General features: G+C 38.9%; 1 protein-coding gene and 1 pseudogene across 2 annotated transcripts in view; both read left to right on the top strand.

The window, feature by feature from the left end:
• The window catches only part of Cbfb (core-binding factor subunit beta), a 42,342-nt gene that overhangs the window by 16,960 nt on the left and 11,092 nt on the right, over window positions 1-14,290 (top strand). The window contains exons 4-5 of one of the 2 annotated variants that reach the window (XM_021170664.2): window positions 6,648-6,764; window positions 10,780-10,875. In XM_021170664.2, coding sequence (XP_021026323.1) covers window positions 6,648-6,764; window positions 10,780-10,875 — 213 coding nt within the window. Of the gene's footprint in view, window positions 1-6,647; window positions 6,765-10,779; window positions 10,907-14,290 lie in introns of both variants that reach the window. The other variant, XM_021170665.2, reaches the window with a different exon arrangement.
• On the top strand, window positions 6,776-9,645 carry LOC110300480 (small ribosomal subunit protein uS8 pseudogene; annotated as a pseudogene).

Raw genomic sequence — 14,290 nt, 5'->3', positions numbered from 1 at the left:
AGTCACAGCTTCTCTACTTTGAGTTTGCTTCACCTCAGCTACCTAAGAACTAGACATGTCTCACTATCAAAAAAATCCTTTTATTAATAAAACATTTTAAATCCATATTTTGTCAATCTGAGGTTTTTGAAGACTATAGTATATCTGAATAGGCAAACATTCTTTATTTATAGCTATTTACTGTCTGTTTAACCTAGGAAACGTTTCTGTAACTAAACTAGTATCTAAAATGACCATGAGTTTGACTGACTGGCTACTAACTTGAACTACTTAATTATCCTAAACAGTTTTATGATAGCAGCCTTCAAAAGGACTAGAATTTAACATTGCATTTTTTTAAAAGATTTATTTATTATATGTAAGTACACTGTAGCTGTCTTCAGACACACCAGAAGAGGGCGTCAGATCTCATTTCGGGTGGTTGCAAGCCACCATGTGGTTGCTGGGATTTGAACTCTGGACCTTTGGAAGAGCAGTCAGGTGCTCTTACCCACTGAGCCATCTCACCAGCCCTTAACATTGCATTTTTAAAAACACATAGGTACAATGCCTTAAATAAGAATTGAAACATATATACAAAGTATGTTATAGCAATATAACATTAATCTGTATCAATATATACAAAGTCCATACCAAATGTGGATTATTTGGCTTGTTAATGTTCTTCAGCTTAGATGTAGATTAAGTAATCTATCCTTTTATTCTGTTACTTTTATAAAACTATAATAAACTGTATCAATATACAGTCTGTACTGAAAGTAAAATACTTGATTTGTTAATATTCTTTGGTCTAGAATTAGATTCAATAATCTACCTTTTTTTCTTATCATTCCTATATCCCCTTTTTTTTCTTTTCATCCTTTCTCTCCCCTTTTATTCCTTCTCTCCCTACATAAGAAATCCCTGACGCTAACCTCCTATACCTTATTTCCTCCCTAACCAAGACCATTTAGCAGTTTGCAACATACTTCCCTTTTAACGGTGACAAACCCATCAAACAAAACCCATCCAACCTGCCTTTTGGGATTGTAGCTAGAAACTGCTCTTTCCTAAAATGGGATTGGCATAGTAGGTGACAGACAGCTGACCTGAAGGTGTCACTGCTGTGTCCAAATTGCTTATTCTTAGAACAAGCAGCCTCAAGACCCTCAAAGAAGGAAATATTGTACAAGCTAATAAATGAGAAGTTGATCAGGTCTCCTCATACTTTTCTTCTGACACCTAAATTTCAGGATCCAAGTTTACTAGCTGTTGAAAAGGGGGGTGCAGTTAAAAGAAGTTTGAGGTTAAGATCTTACTCTGTGGTCATACTAGTGCACACAAAGCTTTAGGTTTGATCCCCAGTAACAAAATCAATTCTCTCTCCGCCCCTCCCCCCTTCCCTGTTCTCTCCTCTCTGCCCATTTACTGAACGAAACAGTACTTACACCATCTTATGTTCTGCACTACAAAGATCTGGGACTCTTGCCTATGAAGGGAGGATTAGCAGTTTTTACCACCATATTGAATGCTGTTTTGCTTTGCATGCCCCTTTGAGAATCTAATGACAGCAATAATGTTCTTTAGGGAACAGTCTTCTGTGGATTCACAAGTAAATACTCACTTATTGAATCACTCCTTACTGAAATGTATCTATATAAATTCAAACCTTCTTCTGGGTTTTCTGAAAGCTAATCCCTAAATTTAGAAGACAGAGGCAGGTAGATCTCGGAGTTTGAAGCCAGCTGATCTATTTACAAGTCCCAGGCCAGCCAGAGCTACATGTGAGACCCTGTCTCAGTAAAATAAAATGAATCTCTTATCTAGGTATGGTAGTAGACCTGGAGTCCCTGCACTCCAGAGGCTGAGACAGGAAACTTGATTTTGAGGTTAGCCTGGCCACTAGCAAGTAGTACCAGGCCTGTTAGGCCTGTATAGTTAGACCTTGTCTGAAAAAGATTAAAGGCAGTGTATTTATGACAAAAACTTTGTTAATATAAATAAAAGTAGTACTAAAACCTTGAGGGACCTAAAGTCCTGTAACATTGAGCTGCATAATATACCCAGCAAAGGGGAACTTGAACCTATGATAACAATGTGTTTTCATCTGCTTAGCTTGCTATTCATTGTCTGCTCTGTGTTGTTTTCTTCTGTCCAGAGTGAAAAGCTGAACTTTATCAAGAGTTCTTCATTGGCCCCCATTTCCTATTTATTCCTCAAGGAATCTTTCTTCCTTCTTCCAGATTTGAGCCCATAGTGTTAGTGGTCACCGTATTTATTATATTAGTCTAGATCTCTTAAAAAATTGAAATCTCATATTTTTTCCCTCTAGATTTGTCTGTTATGAGTAGTTTAATAATTTTGACCTTTTATGGCTTATTTCACTTAGTGTAATATTGGGTTCATCTGTGTTATGGACATGGTACTTGATTTTATTGTCTGAGTTTCTGTTTTGCTGGTGTCTGTGATGATAGGGTTTGTTTGTACTGGTCCTTCCACTCTGGCCTTCTAAGTAAGTGCTGGAGCTAGAGGCATGTGCCATCATAGTCCAGCATTCATTCCTTTCTATGACCAGATAATACACCCTCATATTAGTAATATAGTTGGATGATACAAGCATGTTTTTATTTAACATCTTTCCTGGTTTGAATGATGGGGAATTTGAAGCTATACATTGAAAATAAAGTAATTTATGTAATTTGAGTTAAACATGACATCAAAAATATTGTTGTTTAGCTCTTGAGTTAAATTTGCTAAACCACAGTCAGGCAGTGGTGGTGCATGCCCTTAATCCTAGCACTTGGGAGGCAGAGGCAGGCAGATTTCTGAGTTCAAGGTCAGCCTGGTCTACAAAGTGAGTTCCAGGACAGCCCGGGCTACACAGAGAAACCCTGTCTCGAAAAGAAAATTTTTTTGTTAAACCACATTTTACTTTTTTAAAAATGAGGCTATAATCAGTTTTGAACCTGTGAGGTCTCATTCTGTAGTATTTAACTCTTAGAAAGAGAAGCTGTTTTGTTGCATCCTGTGATTGCCTGCATCTTTATACCAGTTTTTAAGGCTTTGTGGAGTCCGTTTTCTATAACATTTTTTCCTGGACAATTGAGCTTCATTTTGGGAAATACAATAAATAACGTTTCTTTTCAAAGACTGAAATAAGGCATCATTTTCAGTGAAATAATTTCTTTGTGTTTAAATGACATTATTGAATTAACATTACAAAATACCAGCTGTTAAGAGACAGCAGTATATTTTCTTTAGACTTTGAGGCCTGCTGCTATTCATGAGTATATAAAAGCACCAAACATTTACTTTGAAGATTATACATAAAACTGTTTATTTCAGTGTGAACATTAAATAAATCGCCACAGGATCATTAAATGTTATTTTAAATTAGAAGTTCAGACATTATTCTTCATAATGAATGTATCCATTTTCTAAAGCCATTTAGAAATTTCCCAAAACATATTAGTAGTGGTCTCCTTTTCATGAAAGAAATATAAAGAAGTAAAAGATGAACTTTAAAAAATATTTTTGACTGGATGTTAATATGAATAAGCTAAAAAAATTATAGAATCTGTAATTTTAAAAAACATAAACCATTTGCGAAGAACACAAATGTGGCTTAAAAGAAGCATGAAGTTGACTTTTTCTCAGCTATTCTATGAGAAGAGTTAGCCATGATTTGTATCAGGATTTAGCATAAGGGAGGCTTTGGTAGTAAAATGTTGCACTCTCTATCATGCACTGTAAGGATCGAAGTCTTCACTGAAGATACCGTAAGTCAAGGCCTTTGATATAAAGCATAGAGGGACGTTGATCTTACGTTCCTCTGGGATGTTGCACAGGAGGGAGCATTGTCACTTGACTGAAAGTGCATACTGATGGAGTAAATGTGGCTGGACTTGGTGGTGTGTAGATGTGGTTGCCAGCACCCAGAAGATGAAAGCAGAAGGAATTCAAGGACACTCCGCTATATAGCGAGTTAGTGGCCAACCTGTGTCTCAAAAAAGAATAAATAAATAATAGTGAATTTATAATGTGGAAAGAAATGAGCACTTATCAGAACAAAAGGAAATGTGGTCAGACTGTTGTAACTATAACTGTAGACAGTTTCCCCTGTTCCAATAGGAAGAGAAATAAAACCTTACGTTTTTAGAGTAGAAATTGGTGCAACATAGTTTATTGAACTTTTATTTTTAAAAGAAGTTGTTTTTAGCATAAGGAGAAAACTGTACATGTGCAACATAAAAACAAAACGTGTAGATTATTTCACCAGTACTTGGGGAGTCACTTTTCTATTGTTTATAAACTGACAGTTTTTATTAAGTATCTCTGAAAACAAAAATCCAAAACCTTGCTCAAGAAACTGCTAAATTTGAGTAAAGGAAAACAGTATGCTTCCAACTTTTCTCTTAAGATGAGAAACTTTCCTGCTATTTTTCTGTCATATAAGTAACAACAGTGCCAGCTTTAGCTCGTGACGCACTAGATTCGCTGGGGGACAACATGTGCTGTGTGCACAGAGGAAAATCCCACTTATGAACATGTGTTTGACTACTTGGAGCTTTGAAAATTCATTGGAGTTCCACTCTATCTTTTAAATCTTACTTAAGGTAGTGAATGATTTAAATTTATGCTGATTTTTATTTTGTAATAAGTGAGGTAGAGAAGATATAAAGAAAAAAAGATTAAGTAGCCAGGTATGGTGGACACAAGCCTACAATCCCAGTACTTGAGATGTTAGTTACAGGAAGATGATCAGGTCAAGACCAGCCTGGGCTACATGATGTTCTGATAAAGAAAGACAGAGACAGGCCGGGCTTGGTGGCGCACGCCTTTAATCCCAGCACTTGGGAGGCAGAGGCAGGCGGATTTCTGAGTTCGAGGCCAGCCTGGTCTACAAAGTGAGTGCCAGGACAGCCAGGGCTAAACAGAGAAACCCTGTCCCGAAAAACCAAAAAAAAAAAAAAAAAAAGAAAGACAGAGACAGAGAGACAAACAGACTTTAATTAATTACTGTTTTTATAACAATTATTTAAACTTCGAAATTATAATCACATCATTTTCCCATTCCCTTCTTCCTCCTTAACTACTTTGTCTTGTTTGGCTTTTGTTTTGGTTGTTATTGTTGTTTTTCAAGACAGGGCATCTCTTTGTAGCCCCAGGCCTGAAACTCAAGTAGATCCACCTGCTTTTGCCTCCCAAGTGCTGTGACTAAAGACTTGTGCCACCAAGCCTGGTGGGTATGGTGACTCTAAAATGTAATCTCAGCATTTAAAGTGGAAGTAGAATGATTCTGAGTTCAGAGCCATCCTGAAATCTGTAACAATTTGACATTAGGGCAGAGAAGATTGTAGGAACTATGATAAATTCCTCTCTTGATTCATCTCTATGTCATACAGTATCTGTCTTGACAACCATTCTTTACATTTAAATCCTTATTGAGCAAAATCAGCTAATTGAGAATTACTGTGATTGGAAGCCTCGGTTTGGAAATTCTACTAAAGTACTTGCTCTGCTGTCATTTATTTATTGAAAACTTGGTGACTGTATTGGTTATCTTTGGAGAAGACACTATAAAGCTGTAATAGTTCAGGTCACCTCCGTGTGTGAAGATGTTGATATTTTCTGATAGTGCTAAAGGTCTATAGGATAGATATTTTTTAACTCAGTAAATTTGAAATAAAGTTTATTGATAACCTTTTTAAACTTACAGCAAAACGTGTATTACATCATTTACATTTTTCAGTGACGTAAGATGTTACAGTATCCCATAGTGTTCCTTTTGGATATTTCTCCAACATACAACTGTCTATAACTGTAGTCCTATAGAATACAGTGCCCTCTTTTGGTGAGCAAATGTACATTTAGGAGAAAAAATCCATATGATGTTGCAAGATATTTGATCATGCGGTAACCCCAGATTGTGTTATTTACGGGGGGGGGGGGGGGCATGTTTTTAGTTGTGGTGTTGCTCATTTCTTAGCACATTCCTTACTTTTAACCCCAAACTATGAAGGTAAAGTTAGTTTGTAGAAGGAAACACCCATGTTTGAAAGTGATGTCTAGTTGAGTGGCAGAGTAACAAAAGAGAAAGATTTGACAGAATAGGATTTGCCCAACTCTCATGAGAAGAGAGGAAAGGGAAGCTACTTGAGTAATGCAGAGAGAAAAAAAAGAGGACAGTTTTGCCAGGACAATTACAGAGAGACATGTTATAGAGAGAAAACAAGCTAGACACAGATGAAGACAGGAGCCAGAAGGTCAGAACATACTGCGAAAAGTTAGTATGAAGTCAAGGAGAGCAATTCAGGAGAAGCTGAGAGAAACCAGTTTGAATCAGTCAGCTTGAAGAGGAGTTTGAGCAGGAAGAGCTAAGTTGAACTAGCCAGCCAGAGATCAGAAATATCTGCGAATAGGTGAGATTACTCAGCAGCAAATCTCAGGCTGGAAACATTCTAGCTTTAGGTAAGACTGTACTCAGGCTAGAAGCTTCTAGGACTAGCCTAGTTAACAGGCAGGCAGTAAGCCTCGAGACAGCAATTGTAACAGGAGAATAAAAGTTACACACACACACACACACACACATATGTTTATATATATCCTAAGGAAAACTTCGTGTCTGTTTTTTACTGGTTCTCACCAGTCTTTTTCCTGTTTTTTAGGTATACTTGAAGGCTCCCATGATTCTGAATGGAGTGTGTGTTATATGGAAGGGCTGGATTGATCTCCACAGATTGGATGGTATGGGTTGCCTGGAGTTTGATGAGGAGCGAGCCCAGGTAGGGTGATTTCAGTCTTTGCTGGGAATATAGTCCCTAAACTTGGCTTTGGGGAACGACTTTAACTCATCTTTAGAGTAGTATGTATAGGGCTCGTGAGATGATTTAACAGGTAAAAGTCCCCTGAGGGCCTGAGATTGATTCCCAGGATCCACAAGGTAGAGAGAGCCAACTCCTCTGATCTCCATACACATGCTGTGTAACTGGTGCGCACCCATACACATGTATACACCAATAAAATAATAAACAAAATGTAGTGAACACCCTCCTCACTACCACCTTTCAAAATTTATTTTTATTTTAAGTCTATTGGTGTTGTGCCTGCATGTAAGTCTGAGGGTGTCAGAAATCCTGGAACTTGGGTTACAGACAGGTGTGAGTTTCCATGTGGGTGCTAGGAATTGAACCCAGGTCCTCTGGAAGGCAACCAGTGCTCTTAACTGCTGAGCCATCTCTCCAGCCCTTTAAAATATTTTGAAAGAGTAAAGAGTAGTAGCAGGATTAGTTTTGCTCTGATGAAGCACCATGACCAAAACTTGGGAAGGAAAGGACCCATCTCCACTACCATCATCAAGTAGGAAAATGCCCTAAAAGCTTGCCTACAACCTCATCCCATGGAGGCATTTCTTAATTTCTCTGTGATAATTTTAGCTTGTTGTGTCAAGTTGACACAGAGCCAGCTGACATAAGGTGTATGCTGTACAATGAATGATCTTGACAGTGTTGAGAGCTACATTCCAGTCCTGGTGTTGGGAGTCTTGGCTTCAATGGAAATAACACTGGTTAATCATTGGATTGCCTGTGTCTGTCTGGTGGGGATATCTTTTCAGTAATTTCCAATATCTTTTCAGTAATTTTATTGATTTATCAGTACAATATGGGAAGAAGGAGAGAAACAATTGTTTTCGGAGAGTAAGAATTCTGTTTACCATACACACGTCACCAGAAATTGGAACTAGGAAATCGAGAATTACCAAGTCTTCCTACCTCATTTTTCCTGCATCAACTAGTAATACTTTTCAGTCATTTCATGGGGAGAGTTTATGCTCATTTCGAGAGTACACCGTGTCTCAATAGCTTTCTTAGGGAATCAGGTCACAGCTCCTGTGGACTCTCATTGTATCCTCATAATTCTTGTTGTACACAGTCACAGTTGATAAATTGATGTGGATTTAATTAGGTTTATTTGCCACTGACCCCAGCAGCTATATGGTAAAAAACAATATTGTCTCATGCTGTATTAATGGCACCAAGCACAATGGCTTGCCCATAATAAAGCTGAGTAAATATTTGTGAAATAAATGAAAAAGTGATAAAAGCCAGTAAGATGGCATGGTATAAAAACACTTGTCACCAGGCCTGATGACCTGTCTTAGGTTGTTCTCTAACCTCTACATCTCAGCTGCAGTGTGTGCACACAATATGTGCACAAATGTATGCACACACACTAAATGTAATAATTTTTGAGAAAAAAGAAATAAATGTGCAGAACAGATAGATGCCTTGTTATCCTAGCCCCAGTTGATAATTAACTAGAACTAGAGTGACCTTAGGAACAGACAGCATTTGTTTCTAGGTAGCTCAGGCCTGTGTAGGATATTCTGAAAGTATTGTAGATGGAGTAGTTAGGTTTAGTTATGTGTATGACTTTTATATGTCTGTAAGTGCTTATAATAGTACTTAATAAATACTGCCTTAAGCATTTTTGTGTATTGTCTTGTATAGTTTTAACAGAGGTATGAAATATTATTATACCTGTATTTTAAATACATTTACTGAGGCTTATAAAAATTATCTTGCCTTGGTCCTATCACTAGTAAGTATATCATAAGAATGTGTTTTGGAGGCTGGAGAGATGGCTCGGCAGTTAAGAGGACTGGCTGCTTTTCTAGAGAGCTGAGGTTCAATTCTCAGCACCCATGTAGCAACTCACAACTGAGAATTCCTATACCAGGGAACTCCAACCATGTCTTTTGCCTCTACAAGCTGCAGACACACAAGTAGCACACAGACACACATGTAGGCAAAATATCGCCCCACCCCCAAAAAAATTAGGAAAGGAAAAAGAATGTGCTTTTCTATTCCTAGGTGCTGGAGATTGGACCCGGGGCCTTGTGTGTGCTAGGGAAATGCTTTACCACTAAGCTCCATCTCCAGTCCCAAGAATAGGAATTTGGTCATACCTTTAGGGTTACAGGCACTGAAAATGTTTTTCTACCATCTTTCCCTGCCCTCACCATGGGACACATGAAAGTCCTGGAAGGTGCTCTCAAAAGCATCAACAATGCTGAGAAAAGAGGCAGGCACCAGGTCTTCAGACCATGCTCTTAAGTCAAGATTCAGTTCCTAACTGTGATGATGAAGTGAGGTTACATTGCAGAATATGATGTCATTGATGACAACCAAGCTGGGGAAATCATGGTGAACTTCACAGGCTGGTTGAACAAGTGTAAAGTGATCCGCCCTAGATTTAATGTGCAACTCAAAGACCCAGAAAACAGCAGAACAATCTGCTCCCACCTGTCACTGGCTCCAGTGTACTGACGACTTCAGCTGGAGTCATGGACCATGAAGAAGCTAGAGGAAGACACACAGAAGGGGAAATGTTGTTGTTCTTTTTCTAGAGATGTGAAAACTCTGGGGGTAAATAAAAAGCCTCTACAGAGTGTGAAAACATAAGCGTTAGTCTTGTTAACTTAATTGACTGCACATAGTAAGATAGCTAGCATAGTCAGACCTGGTATAACATTTATTACAGTATCAGAGGCCTGGGTTTTTTCATCTTCCTGCTGCCTCTAGCCTGCGGCTCTGTCCTATTTGCTAGATGGCTGCTAACTCTCTGTATCAGTTCCCAAGAAAGAATAGTGAAATCTCTTCTTACATAGCCTTCTTGAAAACCTCATTAGGTGTCTTTTTTTTTTTTTTAAGATTTATTCATTTATTTTTATGTGTGTGAGTACACTGTAGCTGTACAGGTGGTTGTGAGCCTTCATGTGGTTGTTGGGAATTGAATTTTAGGACCTCTGCTTGCTCCAGTCGGTCCCGCTCGCCCAGTCCCTGCTCGCTCAGGCCCAAAGATTTATTTATTATTATACATAAGTACGCTGTAGCTGTCTTCAGACACACCAGAAGATGGTGTCAGGTCTCATTTCGGGTGGTTGTGAGCCACCATGTGGTTGCTGGGATTGGATTTCCAGACCTTCAGAAGAGCACTCAATGATGCTTTTACCCACTGAGCCATCTCACCAGCCTCCATTAAGTGTCTTCTGCTGTTACCTCATTGGCAGAAGTGAGTTACACTGCCAACTTTTGTACTGTTGTAGGGAAGTGAATATTGATGACTGCTTTTTTTTTTTTTTTTTTCTTTTTAGGGGGAGGGTATTCTGGATCTTTTAGTTTCTGCAAATCATCAAAAATATAAGTGCATACTAAGTTATACATGATTGGCAAAGCTTGAACATTTTATGCTGAAGAGAGTAACAGTGCAGGAGCATTTAAGGTTAGGAGTCATTATGATCACATTGTGCTTTAGATATACACACACGGATCGCAGGGGGAGCACTGAGGTGCCAGAACAGAATGGAACAGGAGCAGTGTTTGGGAGAATTACAATAATCTAGTTTACAGCTCTTTGGGTTCCAAATTAGAGAAGTGTTTATAGAAATGAAGATTCCAAAAATATAAGCAGCAAATAGGTAGTGTGCTGATTTAGTTTACAGAGGTAAGGAGGGTTACAAAGATGGTTCAGATTCCTGTTAGAATGTGGAGGCACATGTCGTCGGTAATTCCAGTGCTGGAGAAGCTAAGGCAGGAGGATTATGTTTCAGACCAGCCAAGGCTATAATGAGACCCTCACTCCAAAATAAAAGTCCCTCTGAAATTAGTGCAGGATGGAGGGGATTGATTAATACTGATATTTTAAGAATTACTCTTCGGTTGGATTCTTTCCAAAAAATCCCCAAATTTAATTTTTTTTTTACATAAATCAAAATAATTATTTCATGTACCCTGACAGCAGGAAGATGCATTAGCACAACAGGCCTTTGAAGAGGCTCGAAGAAGAACTCGAGAATTTGAGGATAGAGACAGGTCTCACCGGGAGGAAATGGAGGTGAGAGTTTCACAGCTGCTGGCAGTAACTGGTTAGTACTTTCCCCAAACTCTCAGGCTGTGTTTTTGATGTTTGTGCATAATGTTTTTAATTGTTTTAACTTTGTCTTTTATTTTTTAATATTGTATATTCTTGCTTGAATTAATTTTATGCAATTGTCTATAAAATGTAATTATTCTAATTTAAAGGTTGCATATGGATTTCTCATTTATTGGTCTTCACAAAGAAAGTCATACTATATATATAAAACAAGGTATATTTTTCTTCTAATTCATTGATTGAAATATCTTTGTTCCGCCTCTTGCTACCTCCGATTTCTAAGTACTAGGATACAGGTGTGAGCCATCACACGCCTACATATAAAATGTGTCTCTTGTTAATATAGAGCATGATCAAAACATGTAAAACATTGCTAAAATGCTGAAAGATGGCTCAGCATTAAAGGCAAGGCTTACAACCAGTAATATAAAACATTACAAAAAAAAAAAAATCCTACGCCGGGCGTGGTGGCGCACGCCTTTAATCCCAGCACTCGGGAGGCAGAGGCAGGCGGATTTCTGAGTTCGAGGCCAGCCTGGTCTACAAAGTGAGTTCCAGGACAGCCAGGGCTATACAGAGAAACCCTGTCTCGAAAAACCAAAAAAAAAAAAAAAAAAAAAAAAAAATCCTTAAAGGCAAGTACTATTTTCTACTTTTTTATGAAAGTTTGATGTTGAAAGTTACAAAGGTAGGTTTCTTTGCTTAGCACTTTTCTCACAGTGCTAGGCATTTAACCCTGGCCTGAGGAAGGGTACATAGCTACTTTATCACATGAATATCACTGGGAATGAAACAGAATAGTCTTCATCATTTGTGTAACTCTTGAGTTGAGAGGACAGCTTATTATTTTCAAATACCCCAAGAATGGAGTTTAACAGGATTATTTAACTACTTTCAAGATAACAAAATAAAACCTTGATATCACACCAATCCCCTTTGTATGCATGTATGATTATAACCTTATTCTACTCAAAAGTAATCATTGGGCTGGTGAGATGGCTCAGCGGTTAAGAGCACTGACTGCTCTTCTGAAGGTCCTGAGTTCGAATCCCAGCAACCACATGGTGGCTCACAACCATCCATAATGAGATATGATGCCCTCTTCTGGTGTGTCTGAAGACAGCTATCGTGTACTTACATATAATAATAAATAAAATTTAAAAAAAAAATCATTATCTCAGTTTGTATAATAACTACTTCCTTCTCTTCCTGTATGGTTGCAGTACCTGTGTTTAGTCTTTATGTATAAAATTGTTTCTTAATTTAAATGGACTTAGTTGAAAAGTTAATATTTAACTATTTTTAAATTAAATATATTCTTGGGAATACGAATTCTGTCTCCCTCTGCCTACCTTTTCTCCCCACTGACTCTTCCTGGCGAGAACTTAAGCTCAGGCCTGTTCCTTCATTCTTCTGTACCCACAGCTCAGGAAACACCAACTTTAAAAAAGCCAGTAACGCCGATCCAATGGTAATGGGTTGTCAGTGCTGATATTCATGTCCCTAATGTTGTACACCGCTCCCATTACCAAATTTGACTGGCTTTGCAGGGTGGGAAGGAATGAAAGAGACAGCTTAGCCTTTAAGAACACTGGCTGTTCTGGCAGAGGACCTGAATTCAGTTCCCAGAACCCACAGTGCAGTTTGTGTGGGAAGCTTTTCCAGATCTTATGTCTTATATTTCTTATCATTTTACCTGTTGTACTCTGTGCAGTGTACTTTTGTCCCCATTCATCAGGCAGGCTGCACCTTAGCTTACATCAAGCCCTTCTCAAGTCTTGACCATCTTCTGCTTTGGAATTTCCACAGCACTTAATTTCTTCCTCTCTGATTTTCCCTCTGCCTCTCCTCCTGACTTGGACCACTTTCCTTCCTCCTGCCCCTCTCACCCTTGCTTTTTCTGTCTGTGGTTTGTTTGCTTTGGGGCTTTGTTTGTTTTTGAGACAAGGTGTCATCTAGCACAAGCTCCTCGGGAACTCTGTATAGCAGAACCAGAGCTGGGCTATTGCTCCTCTGACTCCAGCCTGTACGTGCTCCCAGCTACCTCTTAGTTCTGTGTAAGCATTTATGGAGCTGTATGTTGAAAGGGCTGTAAATATATCTGCCCATCCCTTCCTTGAGATCCCATAAAATGAAGAAGACCTTATTCTCTGTGTCCCCTGAGTTATCTACCATAGTGTTTCTGCATTGTGTTTACTTGGTAAATGAACATCTCCCAAAAAACAGTCCTGTCTGAGAGCTAGAGGTGTTGTGCTGTGCTGTGCTGTGCTGTGCTGTGCTGTGCTGTGCTGTGCTGTGCTGTGCTGTGCTTTGCTTTGAGACTGGGTTTCTCTCTGTAGCCCTGGCTATCCTAGAAATCACTTTGTAAACCAAGCTAGCCTCAAATTCCAAAGAAATTCACCTGCCTCTGCCTCCCGAGTGCTAGAATTTAAAAAGTACACCACCACTCCTGGCTTCTGCAAAGATTTTAATAAAAATACCTAACTTTGTTGATTTGTATTAATTGACTAAAGGTGTGCACACCTTTCAGACTTGACAGAAAGTGGATGTAAAAACAGGCAACTGCAGTGTCGCTTACCTTATGTAAAGGCACTTCGGCGGAGCATGTGATAAGCCAGCTCTCCTTAGGCACGCCACAGAGTACACTTGGAGAGATTCAAAAGAAAAGTGTGCTTGTCGGGTGGACAGATGGGGGAAGGCGTTTCTGTGCAAAGGAATGAACGACGAATGGATGGAGCTTGGTAAGCCCGAGCGTGTGGTCAGTCTTTGTGCAGTACATGCAATATACTTGAAGACATAACCGAGAACTAATAGAACTTAGGAAATGTTCATATATATCTTGGGTTCGAGAGAAAGTGTTTGTGACAGGTCTGACTGTGTAGCCCTGGCTGGCCCAGACTCTTGCCAGAGAATCTCCTAGTGCTGGGATTAAATGTGTGTCACTGTGCCCAGCACAGATTGTCTATTTTAATAAATACTTAGGTACTCTTTTTAGTTTACAGTGTTGTCGCTTGAACATATTTTGATTTTTTTTTTTTTTTTGATGGTTGTAAGCAAAAATAAAACCTGTTGACAGAAGTGCCAAGTAATGTGTCATTCAGATAGGTATTCCATTAGCAGATCTGCAGTTGAGAGCCTGGGCTTTGTAGTCAGGCTCAGTCCACATTCCTGTTCAGTCACTTCCCAGTCTCTGAGACCCCAGTTTTATCACAGAAAGAAATTGTGAGAATTGAATGAGAAACACTTAGAAAGCACTTAATACAGTGCTCAGCCCATGAGTGCCAGCAGAACTAATAGCTCAAAAGTGCTTCCTTAGTGCTAAAAGCTCTGCCTGCTGCTGGCTCCAGCTAATTGAATTGTCTGGCTAGTAGAGCAT

Source organism: Mus caroli, unplaced genomic scaffold, assembly GCF_978045245.1.
Source record: "Mus caroli unplaced genomic scaffold, Mus_caroli_1 scaffold_10, whole genome shotgun sequence".
Classification (NCBI taxonomy): domain Eukaryota; kingdom Metazoa; phylum Chordata; class Mammalia; order Rodentia; family Muridae; genus Mus; species Mus caroli.
The sequence above is the reverse complement of the archived record's forward strand: the minus strand, read 5'-3'. Positions and strand labels throughout refer to the sequence as shown.